At 38.4% G+C, this 19,357-nt stretch overlaps 3 protein-coding genes across 3 annotated transcripts; 1 reads left to right on the forward strand and 2 right to left on the reverse strand.

Annotated features, from left to right (window-relative positions):
* The first annotated feature begins 173 nt into the window (after nucleotides 1-173).
* On the forward strand, nucleotides 174-5,894 carry LOC131321874 (COP9 signalosome complex subunit 6a). The gene is made up of 9 exons (XM_058352858.1): nucleotides 174-665; nucleotides 966-1,054; nucleotides 1,721-1,814; nucleotides 2,918-2,979; nucleotides 3,060-3,138; nucleotides 3,258-3,350; nucleotides 3,828-3,928; nucleotides 4,336-4,391; nucleotides 5,620-5,894. Exons 1-9 carry the CDS (start codon nucleotides 395-397, stop codon nucleotides 5,699-5,701), a joined length of 927 nt encoding a protein of 308 aa, XP_058208841.1. The 5' UTR covers nucleotides 174-394; the 3' UTR covers nucleotides 5,702-5,894.
* Nucleotides 5,895-11,884: 5,990 nt separating this feature from the next.
* On the reverse strand, nucleotides 11,885-15,621 carry LOC131321870 (F-box protein At-B). Its single transcript, XM_058352845.1, has 4 exons — nucleotides 15,302-15,621; nucleotides 14,654-14,859; nucleotides 13,586-13,676; nucleotides 11,885-13,450 (listed from the first exon to the last, which is right to left on the reverse strand). The coding sequence occupies exons 1-4, from the start codon at nucleotides 15,494-15,496 to the stop codon at nucleotides 12,062-12,064; spliced, it is 1,881 nt and encodes a 626-aa protein (XP_058208828.1). The 5' UTR covers nucleotides 15,497-15,621; the 3' UTR covers nucleotides 11,885-12,061.
* A 1,153-nt stretch (nucleotides 15,622-16,774) lies between these two features.
* LOC131321875 (putative 4-hydroxy-4-methyl-2-oxoglutarate aldolase 3) lies at nucleotides 16,775-19,357 on the reverse strand. The gene is made up of 2 exons (XM_058352859.1): nucleotides 19,179-19,357; nucleotides 16,775-17,405 (listed from the first exon to the last, which is right to left on the reverse strand). The coding sequence occupies exon 2, from the start codon at nucleotides 17,398-17,400 to the stop codon at nucleotides 16,900-16,902; it is 501 nt and encodes a 166-aa protein (XP_058208842.1). The 5' UTR covers nucleotides 17,401-17,405; nucleotides 19,179-19,357; the 3' UTR covers nucleotides 16,775-16,899.

Here is a 19,357-nt window from a genome sequence, read left to right on the forward strand (position 1 = left end):
TGGGAGGAAAAAGAGAAGAAAATAATCAAACAAAAGCTTGTGAACAATAAATTATCCTCTAAACTCTTCTTAAACTTTTCCACTCTTTTCATTTCCCCTGCAAATTAGTTCCCCCGTGCAAATTTCAACGTGCTCCATAAATGGGAACCTTTTTGGGGTTTAGGCCACAAAGTGATAGTTTACAGAGTTACAGGGGGCATACTTCAATTAATAACCCCAAAGAAAGAGAGAATAGAACCACAGCGGCACAGCGAAAGGGAGATTAGGAGATCACTATAAAAACCCAGGCGAAGAAGAATTCTCCGGAAAGCCCAAAACCCACTGCTATAATCACAAGAATCAACCGGCCAAAAGAGGGTAAAAGCTCCGTCCGATTGGAGAGAGAGGAAGAAGAATGGCGTCGTCGTCGAGCAGCGGACTGACATTCAAGCTCCACCCGCTAGTAATACTCAACATCTCCGACCACTACACTAGGGTCAAGTCTCAGTCCCAGCCCCCTCAAAACGGCGCCGAATCGACCGCCTCGACTCCGCCCAGGGTCTTCGGTTGCGTCATCGGCGTTCAGAGGGGACGGACGGTCGAGATCTTCAACAGCTTCGAGCTCCTCTACTACCCCTCCTCCCACTCCCTCGACCGTTCCTTCCTCGAGAAAAAACAGGAACTCTGTCAGTCCCTTAACACTCTTTCCAGTTACCCCTATTTACATATTCATTATGTGCTCGTTTGTAAACATGCATACATGTTATTTTATTGTGAGGGCCTTGTGTTAGACTCTAGGGTTTGATATGATTTCGAATCTAATGTTCGTATTGATATATGGACCAGACAAGAAAGTATTTCCTAACTACTATATTCAATCTGTTCGATTTTAAACGTGCATAGCTGTTGTTTAATTTTGAGGGCGTTTTGTAGTACACTCTAGGGTTTGGTGTGATTTTGAATATAATGATTGTTAAATGGACCAGATAAGAAAGTATTTCCGAACTACTATATACTGGGATGGTATTCGACGGGGAGCGAAGCTGAGGAATCAGATATGCAAATCCACAAAGCTGTAAGTTCTGTAACCTAACGAGTTATAAAAAATTAGGGTCATTTTTTTGGGATTTGCTTATGAGGTTGTATAGTTGGTTATTCCTGTTTCCGCTCACCAAACTGAATGTACTTACTGCTTAGTTAACGTATTATCAAACATTAGGGTCATATTTTTCTGGGATTTATTTATGAGGTTGTGTAGTTGGTCATTTCTGTTTTCTCTTGCCAAACTGAATGTGTTTTGCTTGGAAGTGGGTTACGATAAATACATGAGATTTTCGATCATTTGTGTGTCATACATCTACAATCCGGAATGCTAAGACCTCCGTGACTTTGTGATTACGACTAATTGTTTGTGCCTTGATTCTAAGTGGTTTTGCCTCTGATTGCGAGCTTGTGTTGCACAAGTGGAAGACACTGAAATATGGAAGCCATCGTCCTATGAAATTGTATTCGTATTTTGAATCAGGGTTTAACAAGTTAATAGAATTGTGGTTCAGTTTACATTCCTTAACTTGTTTATTCCAAGTTATCTTTCTTTTGAGCTGCATCCCTTTTGGAAGAATTCTCATGCCTTGATATAGTTCACTAAATATTTTTGAGCACGGGAATCGCTGAAACTGCTTTGTGCTTAGAAAATTTGTTGCTTGGTTAAACCATGTGGAAAATGCTTCTTCTGTAACAGCTGATGGACATTAATGAAAGCCCCGTTTATGTCCTTCTCAATCCGTCCATCAATCATGCACAGAAGGATCTTCCAGCGACTATATATGAAAGCGGTACGCAACCTGTATTGTTACCTTATATTTCACAGGTCGTTCTAATAAGTGATGCTATGCAATCAAGCTCATTATTTCCTTATTAGCTTTATGTTTGCCAGCTTTTCTTCTACAACTTGTGTATTGAGAGCATGCCCTATCAAAGAGTGATACGCTAATTTGTAATGGACCACTGGCCTTGCAAGTTTAATCAGTTTGTCAGCAGAAAAAAATAGTGTTATAGTGATTCATTTTTGAGAGTCTGAGTTTTCAGTTAGCATAAGCTCACTGTCTCTTGTATCCTTTACTGGTTCTTTACTTTCCATGTTGTGTTCTGTTACCGATCACCATCCCTGTCCTTACCCATACTTGTCAGCAGCACAAAAATGTTTTTCGTTTGAAGTCTTGGCTTTCAGTTAGGATTTAAGCTCATTGTCTCTCGAGACTCCTCTCACTCCTTGCGAAATCTGATTAGTCCCTTACATTCCTTCATATTTAGTGCATAGTGGAGACTTATTTTGCTTTTGTTGCTGTCACTGTCAGTATTGTTCTTTTAGCATTAATCAAATTATCAGTTTGCCATTTGTTAGTATTGTTAGGAGTAACAATTTGGGACTCTATGACAAGCATTGATTGTAGATCTTGCAAAGGCTGGAAACATTCAAAATATCTCAAGCGTTAAAGGCTGATAATTGTTTTGTTTCATGTGACTTATCGAAGCATAATAGTTAAAATGAAAAGGTTTTAGCCGGGTATCAAGCATGTATGTGGGCTGTTTCAAAAGCTTGAAAGTAGTTCTGATCTCAATGACCCAAGGATTTAATGTTGTGATTATTCTCATCTGGAAAATATCTTTTCTTATACCTATTTTTTTTAGTATATTGTCTAGTGCTAGTTTGGTATAGACTTGATTTGGTTGAGCACATTTCCTAGTCGGCCACTTTTCAATGGATGTAATGGAGACATTTTAATGAAAGTATACTTGGGCAAAAAAAAAAAAAACCTCTATCGAATATGTTCCAAGTTGGAGCATCATTACTTTATACTTCTGCTTGTGCTACTTTTGTGGATGTGCTAAGTTGCTAACACTTTCTGTTCTTGTGGACTAATCAATGCAACTTTAGAGCTACATGTCATAGATGGGATTCCACAGCTTATTTTTGTTCGTTCAAGCTACACGATTGAGGTTTGTCCTGTTTCAAGTTATATCACTGCACCAAAATGTTCCACAATAGATGATTAAACTAGTATCTTCTTGTTCCAAAGACAGTAGAAGCAGAACGGATCTCTGTTGACCATGTAGCCCACCTTAAACCATCTGACGGAGGTTCTGCTGCAACTCAGTGTGAGTCCTCATCTCTTTTCAAATACTTTCTTATGTTATTTCCTGCCTCTAAACCTTTTTCAATAAAAATTCTCCGGAGTGAGTGTAAATGACTGACAAAGATTTGTTTTCTTCTGCAGTGGCTGCTCACCTTACGGGCATACACAGTGCCATAAAGATGCTGAACAGTAGAATCAGAGTGCTTCACCACTACCTTCTTGCTATGCAGAAAGGTATATGTATTGGGGACTCATACCTCATTAGAAAGAAGTAAAAGTAAAGGGATCCCCACTGTCAAGACAAACCGTGGGAAAGAAAGTGACAGCAGTAAAAAAAGAAAAGGAAGTAAAGCCACAATGAACTAGAATGATGAGTTCTTAGTAGGCATTGAATTCTTAATTTTCTTTCTGAGGGGAAAAAAGTCCAAACTCACAACTACTGATTTGGTATTGGTTGATATAGGCCATTTGAATTTTGAATTGGCACGTAGGCCATTTGAAACAAGTCAATGATCTGGAAATATGTAGTGCATCTTATGAAATGGGTGGGGAGTCTCCCGTAGAGTGATTCCACCATTGTTGGATCCATCTCCTCCCTGAGTAATAGTATGAGCACTTGATTTTTCCATGCAGCTAGGAAACACGAATGAAGTAGGTGATGTTGTGGCAGAATATACAGAATCTAACTGAAAAAATGTATGTAAAATGCAGGTGACATTCCTTGTGAAAATTCGTTGCTTAGACAGGTGTCTAGTCTCTTGAGGAGATTACCGGCTATTGAATCAGAGAAATTTCAAGATGATTTCTTGATGGTCAGTGTTTTGATCTCCTTGGCCAACAGAGTATTGTTGTGTATGAGTGCGTTTACTTATCTAATCTTAGTAATCTATATGTTCAGTTAGTTTATCTTCATCCATAGGGCTGGAGAAGAACTCCATATATATTCTGTTTCTTTTTATATTGTCTGGGAGGCCTCATTTTCAGTTTATTAGGTGTTTGTACATACTTTACAGAGTAATGTTTCCAAGAAAAACCACCGGTACAAAGAGGGGATGGGTTCAGAGAAATTTGATGGCCTATGTGCTTCTCAGCCCTTCCCCTTTTTCCTTTTTGCCAATGCGAAGTACTTGATTATGGGATGTTGATTGCTATTGTTGTGGACTCCCAATTGAACCATCATCTCTTTCATTTGTTTTGATTCCATCATTACTATTTGCAGGAATACAATGACACGTTATTGATTACTTACCTTGCCATGTTGACCAACTGCTCAAGGTATGGATTGTGCACTATTGGACGGACCTCTCTCTCTCTCTCTCTCTCTCTCTCTCTCTCTCTCTCTCTCTCTCTCTCTCTCTCTCTCTCTCTCAATACGCACATGCCCCACCACCACCAAATATGCAATTCTTCATTTTTGTGTTCCCTTTTGGTGGTTGGGTTAGGACTGTTGCATGCTTGGTGAAATCAAAGCCAAAAACTGTTTAATTTATGATCAGGATAATTACTGAATAGATGGAGTGGTGCTTCTGATGAGAGTATGCCAAATTCTTGTGGAAAACCTGCAAGCTTGAAGGACTAGATATGCATAATCCTAAGCCTAGTATAGTTGTTCATGGATAACTTGAACGAAAAAAACGAAACACTTTATTGCCTCGTAAATCTGACCACTAACAGTAAAAATACCATGGTACATGGTTCAGACATTTGCTGCAGTATAATTGTGCAGGAAAAACTCAATATAATTAAATGAAATGATTTAGTATCAGTATGATTTCATGAAAAGTTTGTGCACAATAGATAAGCATTACTAGCGACAATCAAACTCATTCATAGCTTATTATTTGTGGAAACAACTTGTGTCCAACCTTGCATGTGTTTAAATTGCTTTCTGTTATTTTTCAAATCTTAGTTCCTTAAATGATTATGCTCTCGGTTTATGGAGCTCTGCATTGATAAGGTAATTCATTATGGGAAATCAAAAGATTATTCGTACTCTGTCATGCCTTGGAAGAATAAACTGAGAACATGAATTTTGTTTGCCAGCGTGTTAATTTGGTTGTTGGTCAGCAGTATGTTATAAAAGCTGATAAAACACATGATGATCTAAAATTCAATGCAGGTTAAGAAAATTAATGTACCATTCTTTTGCCAACCTTAAACTTTAGTACTATGTGCGCATCTTTAGCTTTTGGTATCAAATATTGCCTCTTCTGATTTTTGCCAGTTCATCTCAATGAAGGAAAGATTTGTGTGTAAAGTAATGACATTGTCGGGTCAAGGAGATTGTATAGTTCTTCTACCTCTGAACTTATAAGACCCAATGATGCAAGTCAAGGAAATTGTTTCTTCTAATAATCATAAATCCATCCTTACATTAATGGGATATGGTTGTCCACTCATCTATTTATTCATGTTTGTTGTGGAGTCAGGTGCTACTTTCTTATTTGCTGCCATTTGCCATTAGTTTGTCATTACACCTTCTTCTTCTTCTTCGTTCTTGCAGTTCGATGAATGAACTGGTCGACAAATTCAACACTGCATATGAGAAGCATAGTAGAAGGGGAGGACGAACTGCTTTTTTCTGAGATGTGCAATTGTCAAAGCCCACCCTTCATGCCTGGGATTGGTTTCTTAGCAGTAGCAGCACTCCCTTTTGAGTGCATGAGTGCACTGCCATAGGAAATTTAGGAAACTGTATAGCCTTGGACCTTACAAGGCATGACAAAATGTGGAGTTGCTTTCTGAATAGAGTTGCTTATGTTTTCTTTTTTGTTTGCATGCCGCCTTCTATTTCTTTTGGTTGATTTTTTTTCTTTCTTCTTTTTTTATTTTTTATTATTATTTTTATCTCTTTTAGTGGAGCTGAATATGCCTTGGAGTGGGAGTTTGCGTGAACTCTTTCCCGAGGCCTTGTGTTTTGCTTCTAGTACAGACGCTTTCAAAAAGTTCAAATTGGTAATGATAACTTTCTCTGTTGAATGGCACCGGATCCCCTGTCCCGGTACTCTCCTTGCGCCAACGTATTCACTTCTTCCTCTCCTCTAACACCCAGTTAAATTCCAACTACATCCTCTCACAATTTAGGTGTAATTATTAAATAATTTTTTTTATAAAATTTGATTTTTGATAAAAAAATTAAATGTTCTAAATTTCAATCTGTTTAATCGGGTGGAAAGATTTTAGTTTTCTGATCATTTTATCTTAAATGGTCATAATTAAGGTTTGACTCTAGGGTTCTCGTTGATTAGCCTTAAGAGATATTTGATTTTACGATTTTCTTAGGGCTAATCAACGAGGGCTCTAGAGTCAAAATTTAATTATGATCATTTAGGATAAAATGATCAGAAAATTAAAATCTTTCTACCGGTTCAAACGGATTGAAATTTGGAACACTTAATTTTTTAATCATATTTTTTAATATATAAACTGTCTGAAGAGGTTAAAAAACTAAGTGTTCCAAATTTAAATTCGTTTGAACCGGTAGAAAGATTTTAGTTTTCTGATCATTTTATCCTAAATGGTTATAATTAAATTTTGACTCTAGGGCTCTCGTTGATTAACTCTAAGAAAGTCGTAGAATCAAATATCTCTTAGGGCTAATCAACGAGAGCCCTAGAGTCAAAACTTAATTATGACCATTTAGGACAAAATAATCAGAAAACTAAAATCTTTCCACCCGATCAAACAGATTGAAATTTGAAACACTTAATTTTTTACCAAAAACCGAATTTTATAAAAAAAATTGTTTAATAATTACACCTAAATTGTGAAAGGGAGTAGTTGGAGTTTAACTGGGTGTTAGAGGGGAGGAAGAAGCGAATACGTGGCGCAAGGAGAGTACTGGGACAGGGGAGTGGGACAGACAAAATAGGACAGGGGATCCGGTGCCGTAAATTTGGATAATTCTTGGTGCTTGTGCCTCTTTTTTTTTTAAAATTTGGATAATTCCTGAACATACAGTTCAAGATATTATTCTTAACAGTGGGAATACAATAATAAAAGTGGGGAGAACAAAAAACGAATTTGCAAGGGAAGAGTGCAATATGTGTGATCTAATTGGCATATTTGCTAAACCAACAAGGTGCAATTGAAACAGGGAAATAGTGATCAATCATTCTACCTCTACACCTACTTACACACTTAATTACACACACACACTCATAATAGGGTGGAGCCCGCACACACTACACACCCAGTGTGTGTGGGACCCACCCCTATTGTGAGTATGGATGTGTAAGTGAGTGTGTAGATGGGTGTGGAGTTAGAATTTTCCAATAGTGAAATGCACTACAAAGCCATGGATTGGCCAAGCATAAGCTAGGTCTGTGACCTGTTGTTATAGATGCACAATTGTGGGATTACATGCTCTTCCTTCCGGACTTTATAATGAATGTGATCAAAAAGTATATCTCAATACTATACCTCACGGCTACCCCTAAACACTCCTTTTTTTTTTTTGGAATGTTAAGCTGAACATGGCTACTCCTTGTAACCTTATCATTAATTCAGTTTTGAGAATTGATTGTAGAAAAATGCAATCTCATGTATGAAATCCAAATAGCTAGGAAAAAAAAAGAAAATATGAAAAGAAAAAGTCAAAATTTATGCTTCCAAACACCCCATTGTATGCCCCAACTCAAACACAAATCCTATGTTATGTCCAAGAATTTTTCTATGATGCCCAAGTCAAGAAGCCCAAAATAGAAGATATTTTGGAAGGAGATATAAATATGTAATTTCTAAAAGAGTTCTAGAATATCAAGATTTTATAAGATGTCTAGAAAAACCTTAAGAAATATCCTAGATATTTGTTGTACGAATTTCTCAAATTAAGCCGATTGTTTTTTGTTCAATTGTAATACAAAGTGTTTACTACCCCACTTCATTCTCAAGTACTCTTCCCTCTTCCCGAAAAAAATCCTTCCAGCACACCCAAGTAATCCTCCTCTTTCCAACATTACTAGCCCTACAAAACTAATAATCCTCTCATCTTTTCTTCTATTCAAATCAAGTAAAAGTATAGTCACACACTTACATATCTTGTAGCCGGTTGGTTATGAGCTTCAATTCTTTGGAGGTTGCACAGAACAAGAAGCTCATATCTGTGGACAAGAAATCCTTCTAAATGGAGGAGCGTATTAGCTCTCAACGCAAGGACGTATTTTTTCGCACTTAAGTCATTTGTAATTGGGAATTTATGCAGGTTAAGATTGTGCTTCATCCTTGTTAATTTTCCAGGTCATTTTGGCTTACTTTGGTTCGACTAATTCTCTTTCCTAGGCTGCGGTGCTCCAAGCGTCCATTCATATATGATGGTGAATCCAATTGGGGAGAGGTTAAGCACGGACTTCCCGGTGCTTGTTACCAAGCGCAGAGGTAACGACTACTTTAACATATTCCATCCTCAAACAAGAGTCGCCTCACATTTGCCATTTCCACAATATCAACGTGCAATCATCGAAGGTTACTCGTACGACGGTTGGCTGCTTATATCATTTGATGAGGACAATAATACAAGACAATTGATAAATTATAACTTGAATACCGGTGTACTCATTTGCTGCCATCGCTGGAATTGGAAGAAAACAATGATGAACTATACTTTGATCCTCAACCCTATTTGTAAACCTCCGCAGGGATAGAACACAACATATATATTCACACAGGGTTTGGGGAGGATACGTAGGGTAGGGGTACAGTATGACCATATGTGATTTTGACTTCCGAAATAACAATGTCATCTGGTTTGATAGTAGCAATGTATCTTTTGGTAATCGGGTTGGTTGGAGTAAGATATACTCATTACCGAGAGGATTGCATCCATAGGTCCAAGATGTTTCTGTGGCGTGGACATGGGATTGGATACAGTTTGGCTGCCGAAGGGGGATGGCAACAGGGAAAGATTTTTCCTCTCTAAAGCTAACGAACAAGTATCTTCATCCCATTGTAATGAGTACGACAGGAACCATGAAAATCCCACGGTACCTCGCCATCTCGCAAGTCGCAAGATGCTCGTGGTCAAATTGGATCTTTCCTTACTTTTGATTTCTCTTGCGTACTTATTTTGTGATTCATAGCATCCAAGATCTTGTTTAATTTTATGTGTTGATGAGATTGAGCGCGTAGTTCGATCCATTTTATTCCCAATAATATTTTATTATTCTGCCATAGAAAGAAGCACGAAACGCAAGTATGACGTGAGCACGGGCAAAAGATGAAAAGACGAGATTACCCCAAGACCAAACTCCCAACAACTCCAATCAGGGGATAAAGTTGGAAAAATCGACCATATTATAACAAGTCTTCAATTTCTCTGAGAGCTTCTTTTCCTTCAAGGTATTAGATATACTCCATTCGTTCCTAAATGGCAGTCCACCATATTTTTACGTGCAATTTTCGAAACAAAATATAAGGCACTTTCATTCATAATTTTTAAAATTTCTTGACACCAAATTAAAGATCTCAATATTGTTTGGCTGTGTGGAGTGGTCCTGGTAGGTGTTGCGCGTTGAGGGTAGTTAGAGAAAATGCGTTTGATCATTTGGCATCTGAGACACTTGGCAGCGCGTTCAGGAGAGAATAAAGAGAAATATGGACCAAGTCAAGGGGTGTGTGGCAACACATGAGATGTTTCAGAGCTACATGGTCCAATAAGTACGTGATGGTGGCTCCTATTTTTGCTCTATATATATAACGGGTAGTAGGGTGGTTGGGGTGTATGTTTTCCTCATACTTAGTAAACACTTTCTTCAACCATGCATGTCTTCCATTTTTAATGCAAGTTAGTATTTTCATTTCTCACACTTCTTAGTTCAAGTTTCCTGTAGTACTATTATGTAGGGTTAGTTCAAGTTTCCTGTAGAGTTAGAAAGTCCCCTTTGTTGGGACAAATAGAAACAGTAGTAGTGTAGCTTTTCTCCTTTGGTATTTCATGCACATTGCTTGAAGGAGGTTTTAAATTAGACGTGAATCATATTACTTGGACTATTTCTAGCCAAGGACAGAGTCAGAAATTTCACCACGCAGGGGCGACCGTGCATACGAGAAAAAAATATAAATACACATGCATAATCACGTAAATACATTAAAACTCAAAATAACATAAATACATAAATCAGTTTAACTAATGTGATCGATCTTGATGTATGTGTCTTGTTTTTCTTTATTGTTCATCTCTTTTTTTTTTCATTCATCATAACTAGACGAATTTGGTACATGGGTTTTCATGTTACTTGATTTTACCAGTCAAAAAACAAAGAATTAGGAGAAGTCGAGAACAACAATTGGGAAAAGACATACCTACAACTTAAATTTCACCAAAATTACTCAGGGTTTCCAAAATCTCTTCTCCTCTGTCTCTATTTTCTCGAAATTGCCTTTGAAGGTCTTAACAATTGAGGATGTTTGTGCCAAGAGAGAGAGAGAGAGAGAGAGAGAGAGGAGATTTGGTGTGTCATTGAGATTTTAGGGCAAAAAGAAATAAAACTGTAAACACTAAACCCATCTAACAAAAGGTGGAAGTTTATTACTTGAATATTTATAATATTAACCCTATAGTTTTATTTTTTGTTATTTTAGCCCTTAGCCTTTAAAAATTAATGTTGGTATCCTTGTAGTTCAAAGGTTACAATTATTATTATTTTTTCAAAATTCTATACAGGGGCGAGCTTATATATTTTCATAGGATTTTTTTTTATACATATAATAGTAGTGTTTTTTTTTCTTCTTCTTCTTGTAGGGGCGACCACCTCTACTGACCCCACCCTGGCTCCGTCCCTAAATTCTAGCACATTGCCATATGCCTAGCTAGTCTCTTAGGCGAAATTCGATCCTTGCCAACTTGTGCAGTGGCTTTCTTGTGTTTCTCGAGAAAGAGTACATAATTATTTAATGATTGAAGATATGATAAATTGAATGAGTCGAGTACTAACTTGCATGGTCAAATTTAAATGAAAAGATTAACTAGTTTCAAAAAAATGTTTAGGCTTCATTTATGTTACAAGTTTTAATCTCAAATGAACTTTCGTGTACCAAGTTTTATCAGCAAACACACGAGCAACTTGGTTTATTCATTATTAGGAGAATTTAGATGGGACATACCACAAATGGTTCATGCCTTGTTCTCTTTAGGATTCAAAAAGTATTTTTTAAAAAATTTCTCTTAGATTTTTCCTAAATTCCTCCTACTTTCAACATTTCTCTCTCTATCTCTCTTCACTTATTACCCTTACTATTTTTCAAAAAAAATTTCAAACATCAATCCAGATTCTCAAATGTCTCCTCTCTTTTTTTTTTTTTTTTTTTGAAATGAGCAATATTTCCCCTTTTTTTGGAGAATAATTTTAACACTCCCTCTTTATCTATCGGCACTCCTTTTTTTTTTATTCAAGTAAAAGTAACTCAATGCGTAAGGGTACTTCAGTAATTTCACATAAATAAAAGACAAAAAAAGTGTCAATATAGATAAAAGGAGAGTGTAAAAATCAATTACATTTTTTTCTGATTAGTTGTGCCATGTGGGCCTAGTTTTGTCTGTTATTTTCCATTTTCGGTCCAATCCTGCTACTATTCATTTGGGCTCGAATATTCATAACCCAGCTACAGCCAGTCAGCCACAGCAGCAGGTACGTATTGAGGAGTTGGCCCCACAATTATTTTCCCGGGAAAATGACTGCTCATGACGTGTTTTGATAATTAATACCCGCCAATAACCAAAACACGTCATTTTCCCTTGCAAGTTTACAACAACTCGGACCAACCAAAACCAATGACCAAAACAAAGTCGGATGATCTGTCAATCAAATCCTAAATGAAGATGGTTTCGAACAATTCAATTCACTTCAGTCTCCGTCTTTCAATTAACTTTCGATTTTGAGAAATGGGTAAAATAAAGGAGCGTCGAATCGCAGCCACATAAAGGGACTATTGTGTTTCATTTCTAGACTTCAGGAAAGTCCTTCTTGGTAACAATCAGCTCTGTGGAATTGCCACCCATCATGACATCCCATTTCACAGCCTCCCAGACAGAGAGTCAGCCACGGTCGCTCCTCGCGAATCTCTGTGAAAATTGCCATTCCCTTACTAGTCAATTGTGTGCGCCCAACACCAAGCCACTTCAAACCAGAGAAAAAGGGCTTCTTCAGCAACTCATATGATTTAACAGACAACCCAACGCAGCTACAAAGATCAAGCCTCCGAAGTACTAGTTTTTTTCCATCTTCAAACCTTCTCTCTGTGGCCAATATTTCCAACGATGCATCGGTCACAGAATAGCAATACCTAATACAGAGTTCTGTAACACTTGGAGCAAATTCAGCAATAGTGAAAATAGCCTTGTCTGATATTCCTGGAATGTAACCCACATCCAAGGCCAACAACTTCTCTCTGATTCTCTCTCCACCACTAAATAAAAGAGCAATCCCCTTGTCAGTTACCCTCTTACAGCAGCTCAGACACAGATGGGTGATGGGAGAATTCCCTCTGCCGATAATAGCCAGACCACCATCGGTAATATCAGAGCCCCCTATATTGAGCGTAGTCAGTCTATGAAGGGATGTGACACGACTAAGGCAGGAATCTGCAATGCTCCTGCACCCAGAAAGGTCAAGTACTTCCAAGTCACTAGAAGAAGCCAATTCATTAACACTTTCGCTAGTTATAAGACTGCAAGACCACAATTTCATGTCAACAAGGGAAGGCAGGGCCCCATTAAGAAATGCCAAGTCTGATAGCAGTGATGCATTGCGGACTTCGAATTTTTTCAAGTTTCGGCAGGAGAGTAAAATTGCCGCAAAACCCGCATCACTAACTTTAGAGAATCCACCAAGTCTCACTGCTTGTAGGCCTTTGCAGGACTCAGAAAGGAGAAACATGCCCATATCATTTACTGCCTTGAAAGATACTTGGCAGTTCAGTTTACTCCGTATAAGAGAGAGAGCAATCAAATGCTGACAAGACCCCAAGCGCTGGAGCCCACTGTTTGTCAAGTCCTTGGGCAGCTGCGGCTCTGAGCATGGCCTGTCTTCAAGATCCAGCTCAACCAACAAAGGGACAAAATTACTAATGGAGATGATAAGCTCATCGGATATAACATCCACAACAAGTGATAACTTCTGCAGCGTGAATCGAGGTGAGAGTGGGTAGAAGGGGATGCTGAGATCGAATGAGTCATTCAAAGCGTTTCTTCCATATGGGAGGTCGTTTATGAAACTGATGGCATCTTCTATAAGCAGTGGCTGCAACTTCAGAACTTTGACAGTATTGGGCACAGACAGTACAGAGGATCGGAAACCACTTGCATCAAGCTCTGACCCTCGAATCTTTATACAAAGAGACTGTACCAAGTTAAAGACAAACCCGCATGAATTAGCAAGACACTATTGTGCAGAGCAAAACATGGTTGGACAAAACTTGGTGAAAATGCATAAGAAGATGATGATGAAGATAAGATTTGTCCCCCGATAATTCACCTCTAAGTATGAGCATCTATTAAGCATATGCATAAAGCATCTCGTGAATATCTTTGGAACGTCCCAGCCCGCCAATTCTACCACCAGTACCCTGACACAAGCAACAAATATACTAAGTATGAAATTTGATAGTGAAGTGAAGGACAAATAGAACTAACTATACAAATTCAGTTCTATGGATGAATAAACAAAACAAAATGAATATATCCACATACATATATGTGTTGTCTTCTCATTTTCATAATCCAACCACAAAAGAGAGGAAAAAACTGCTAATTGATTTTATTTTCCTGACTTCTTCCTTTCCTTTTCCTTTTCCCTCCACATACTCCCTCATAAATCCACCAAACACAACCAAATAATTTAGTAAACCTTGACTTTCGTGCCAGTATATATTAGAAATTTAAGAGGGTCCCAACCTAAAACTAATTAGCCTTAGGTAAAGCGGCCTCTAGAACATATTTACCAAGCATTATTGCAGCAGTACAAGACTCCTCCTCATGTGCAGCCCGGTAGCCTTGACATAGAGGCGACAAAGAGATAGAAGAGACGATGGAAATAGAATCAGGCATTGACTAGGCCCGCAAGGCTGCCACAACCTTGCTATGATACCACATAACAACATGCAACTCAAAACTAAAAGGGAGCAGATCGAGTAGCCTCTAAACACTACTAACTAAGCTTGGGTGCCTTAGGAAAGCAACGTGAGGTAATTCCAACAGTATACGCCTGCAACTTCAAAAAAGTTGGACTTTTTCCATTTCCAACTTACATGGATCATGTCAAATGAATGCTGATTCTACATGCATATGAATTAAAGGTACATCATTTGACTTGTGTGGCTCTAAAGTAACTCAGATCAAACATTCACTCTTTTCTTTTGAATGTTTAAATTACTAGTCCCTAAAAATCCCATGACAATGGTGTTCTGACAATATGGAATGACCATCCCATTGATTTCACTAGAACCACCATGGTCCAAAATGTGTACACAGCAATACAGCATCCATAATATCAAATGAGTGCATCCATTTTAAGATTCTGAATTGATTTGGGTTATGCCCATACCTTAAATTAGGGCACTTTCGACCAATGGAAAAGAGAACTTGATAAGACAACGAGGAACCCTTCAACAAATTCAATTCCTCGATTTGCTCTCCAAGAAAACTGCGAACGGAAGAATCACCAAGACGGAGGCAATCGACAGTAACCCTTTTGAGGGCACTGCACCGATGCAGAATGTGTTCCAGAGTCCGCACATCTGGAGAAAACGACTGCAACCACCACCCCCAAAATTCCAACAACACAGAAATGAGAAACCACGTCAATTCAGGACTAAAAAGAAAAGCAAATTATTGAGAAATCGGACAAACCAACAAACACCCGAGTGCGAAGAACAATCAAAGAACATAAAACAAGAACGCAAAAACACCAATGTCAACGCGTTCCCCAACCGTGTAACTGTGTTGTTTTTTTTTGATCGGCAAAAGATGAATTTTTATTAAAAAAGGGGAAAAGGGGAAGGGAATCCAACAAAGAGTTGGATGAACATCACAAGGGCAAAGCCCAAAACACCCAAGGGTCGACAGGGTCCTTAACAAGGGAATCCAACTGTGTTGTTGAGTACATCTACTATGTAATCTAATCAAATGAAGAGAGTACAAGATATTATTATAAACTAGTCAAACCCCAAACAACCAGCGAAGAGCAACTTACGGAGAGATCAAGAGTGGTGAGAGAGGAAAGGACTTGAGAGGCAGAGGAGCGGAGGGTACGGGATACACAAGCTGCGGAGCAGAGTGTTTCCAATTCCAATTTTCCAAGGATCTCGTTGATTATGCTGTTTGGGAGTCTCTCCAACAAGCCACATCCTTCCCCGCCGCCCCCGCCATGTGCTGTTCTTTTGTTCATAGTGGAAGGGGAAAGTAAAGGAGATATCGTCCGCCAGAGACGAGTAATAGATTCCGATAACTGACGGAGCCTAAAACAGAGAAAAGAGAGCACGATTGCGAACGTCCCTAGCGTTGCTCTACGGCAAATCGGTCCATATCCAAGCAAATAGTACCATATATACCGAAGTTATTAATTCCGTACCGATTAGCCTACCGTTTTTTCTATCGGGAGTCTGGGATAGAGCGAACCGATACCAATTTGTATCTCGGTACTTTTTTAATTTATCGCAATATACATTTTTGGATTATACTTATGAATAATTGCTAAGCTTAAAATAGAAAAATAAAATAAATTCTAACAATTCTAGGCCGGTACGAAACGCCAAGATATGTGTACCATTTTATGGCCGGTACGATATGAGATTCACAACACTGATATATATGTGGTCATACATAACCAACAATAATGTTGGAGACAACAGAAATTTTTACTCTAAAAAATCTTAACCACGCACACTCACTCAAATGAATTGGATGTGTCTAAGTACTTATACGATTTGTGTGCTCCCTTAAACTTAGTTAATAACAAATCAACTAGGCCCTCGTTTATTTATCATAGTAAGTTGTAGTGCCATAGAACATTTTATTTGAAAAATAGTATACCATTTATTGTGCTTAGCACTACTTAGTAAAATTCCAATGCTATAATGTAGTGGCGTTCTTATAATATTGAATGGTATGAGACATTATTTGGTTTTTCGAAAACACAGTCACGTGGTGTCTCTTATTAACACTAGTCAGTTACGTGTTTATCTTGTCGGAAGAAAAAAGACAAGGTGAATACATGACTACTCATTATTAGTTAGGCACATCACGTGATCGCATTCTCAGGAAAATAATTGGTTTATCGTAATGTTAAATTTGGAGAGTGCGAGGGCACCCACTTTGCGTGATCAACCATTACTAATATGCACAGATAAACAAAAAAAAAATTACTCAAATGCTAATCAAGTTTTGAATGATGTTAGGCCAGGAGGTAGAGGGGGAGAAACTGCAGAACGGTGATACGAACAAACAGCCTGCGTTTTTGAGCAGCTGGCCTATGAACTATGCACCAATGACAGGTTTAATCAGAAAACAAAGGTCATTAGTATGGAGTTTGCAAAGCAAATATGTTGTTAAACCACAGATTTCAACCTACCTCCTTCATGATCATTACGAAAACTGCAAACTTGTTCGAGTTCATTTCGCACAGGAAAAAAATCACAATCTGCCATACAAACAACACGGTCACACGAGACAACAAAAATATTCCCCTTTTCATTTCACAGTAGCATTATTACATCGGGTCCTCATATCAAAGTACTCCTTATTACGCCCGACAAATTTAAATCTCGACAAAAACCAGCTTTGCTGCAAGTTTCAAACAGAGAGTTCAGTTTTTGACACAAGAATCCCATCACTGTCTGCATACAACCATTCTCCGTCGCGAATCAAGGTCCCTGCAAAATGAATAGGAACATGCCTTTCACCAACACCTTTCTTGTTTGACTTCACGGGATGAGATGCCAAAGCTCGAACCCCTATATCGCAGCCGTTGATCTCATCTACATCTCTAATGCAGCCATTGACCACAATGCCAGCCCACCCCATGTTCTGAGCCAGTTGTCCCAAATTCCCTCCCACTAATGCGCATCTCATGCTTCCTCCGCCGTCTATAACGAGAACTCTGCCTTCACCTCTCGTTTCAAGAAGCTCCCTAACCAACACATTATCTTCAAATACCTTGAGGGTCACAATTGGACCTGAGAACGCCCGACACTGCCCATAGATCTGGAACATAGGCTGCAGACAGCGCAAATCACCACTTGCTAGAAGGGATGCATTTGAATCACAAGCTTCAGCGGTTGCTAAAGAAGCCATGTATTCTGCAGCAAGTATTGGTCAAATGTCATAGAAGTAGAAGCTGATAATTCCAACTCATGGAGTGGGTTTTCAAGTTTTATAGACAATTTAAAGATACTAGTTTTTCGGTCTGCCTGTGAGCTGAGACAGCCGGTTAAAGGAAACGAAAGGCACAGAGGAAGTCAAAGAGAAGACAAACAAACAACATTTACCAGCAAGTTAGCAACATCATTTAGAGTTATCTTTTTTCTTCTCGAAATGTAACCTTAAATGTGAAATTCAGGAACATGAAATTTTAATTCCAACAATCACCAACCTTTCAGTTGGTTAACTAAAATTGGCCAGGGCCTTGAAATCAAGACAGAATCATCAAGATGAAGAGAGGAAACACAGTTTCAGGGGCAATGACAATCTACATGTGCATAATAATGGATCTAGAATGTCCCTTCGGGTTCGGGGACATCCGATAGAATAATGGATCTAGGGTGTATATGTATCTGCTTAAAAAAGATGAAATGCTGCTGTATGGAGTTTGTCATAAACAAACCAGCAACATCTTACGGCCAGGTAGATAGGATCAAACTACTCGTCTCCGTTTATGATTCCTTGCTCAGATTCATACTTTCAAGAAAGCCCCCCCAATGCGGATCAAAAAAAAAAAAAAGAAAGCCCCCCCAATCTTTTTAATTTTTATTTTTATTGAACAGCTTCAAGAAAGCCCCAATGATGTGTGAGAACATATAAGATCAATCCCTATACTGCAATTATGAAGCACGGACACATATATGAAAACGACGGAGCTAAGAAGCACAAACACAAATATGAACACGAAGGAGCTAAAAAGCATGAACACAGATACGAACACTGGCATGGACAAGGGCTCACTGAACTTTAAGAAAAGTAAGGACCCGAAAACAAATGAACAATTATTTCTCTATAAGCAGATATGAAAGTAGTGACAACTACGGTTTTAACATTAGAAAAGCCAATGGACCTAGCGCAAATCGAACAACATACCCACCAACCTAATCTCCCCCTCGACACTCGACAGTCCCTTCCAAGTTAACCAGCATGCTCGTATCATAATATTCACAAATGAACACGAAAACGAAACATATATCCTAGGGAAGTTGCAAGATATTATCTTCTGACAAAGCATCATCGATTCTCGATTCCATGAATTCCTTCTTTTCTTGAAGCATTTCCACCACTTCTCTAGATATTTGCTTAACTTAAAATAATGCCATTAAATTGATTAAGTTTCAATCCAATGTGTTTGGCCAAGTGGGCAGGAGAAAGCAAAAAGTATTCGTCCTCCACGAGTCAAATGTTCGAATTCCACAGAGGCCACGAGATTAGTTTGTTAACTTAAAATAATACATTCCATGTCTTGGGGCCGCTGGAGGATTTTGCAGTTTGTTAACTTCGAGGCCACGAGATTAGTCGAGTTGCACAAGCCGAACTGAACATCGGGTTATCAAACAAATTTGGTAAAGTTTCGGACTTTAGTATATGAATTCTCTCACAACATAGGAAAAGAAACCCATTCAAACCGAATTATCAAATTATTAGCCACGTCCCATACCCGAAGAACTTCCAAACCTCCCCAAGTTCATCAATCAATGGGTAAACCAAAAATTCGTCATTTTAACCAGTGAAATCCATGATTAGATAAATACGTGAAATTAAAAAAAAAAAAACAACGAATCCTCCTCTACCCAAATTCAATGTTTGACAGACAACAGGGAAAGTGAGATGCAACAAGTACGCGTAATTGGCACAAATAGACGCCTTACCTCGGAAATTAATTGCGCGAATCAATTTACACTTGATTCTGGGAACTCTTGATTGAAATCGTCGATATCAAAAAAGCTTCTCTCAAACTCGGAAAATTCACCTGTCTAAAGTGGGTGACGTATGCATACCATGTGATGAGAATTTCCTCCCACGAGAAAGTCGAAAGTGACATCGCGAC

This window comes from Rhododendron vialii, chromosome 4a (assembly GCF_030253575.1).
Source record: "Rhododendron vialii isolate Sample 1 chromosome 4a, ASM3025357v1".
NCBI classification, from domain to species: Eukaryota; Viridiplantae; Streptophyta; class Magnoliopsida; order Ericales; family Ericaceae; genus Rhododendron; species Rhododendron vialii.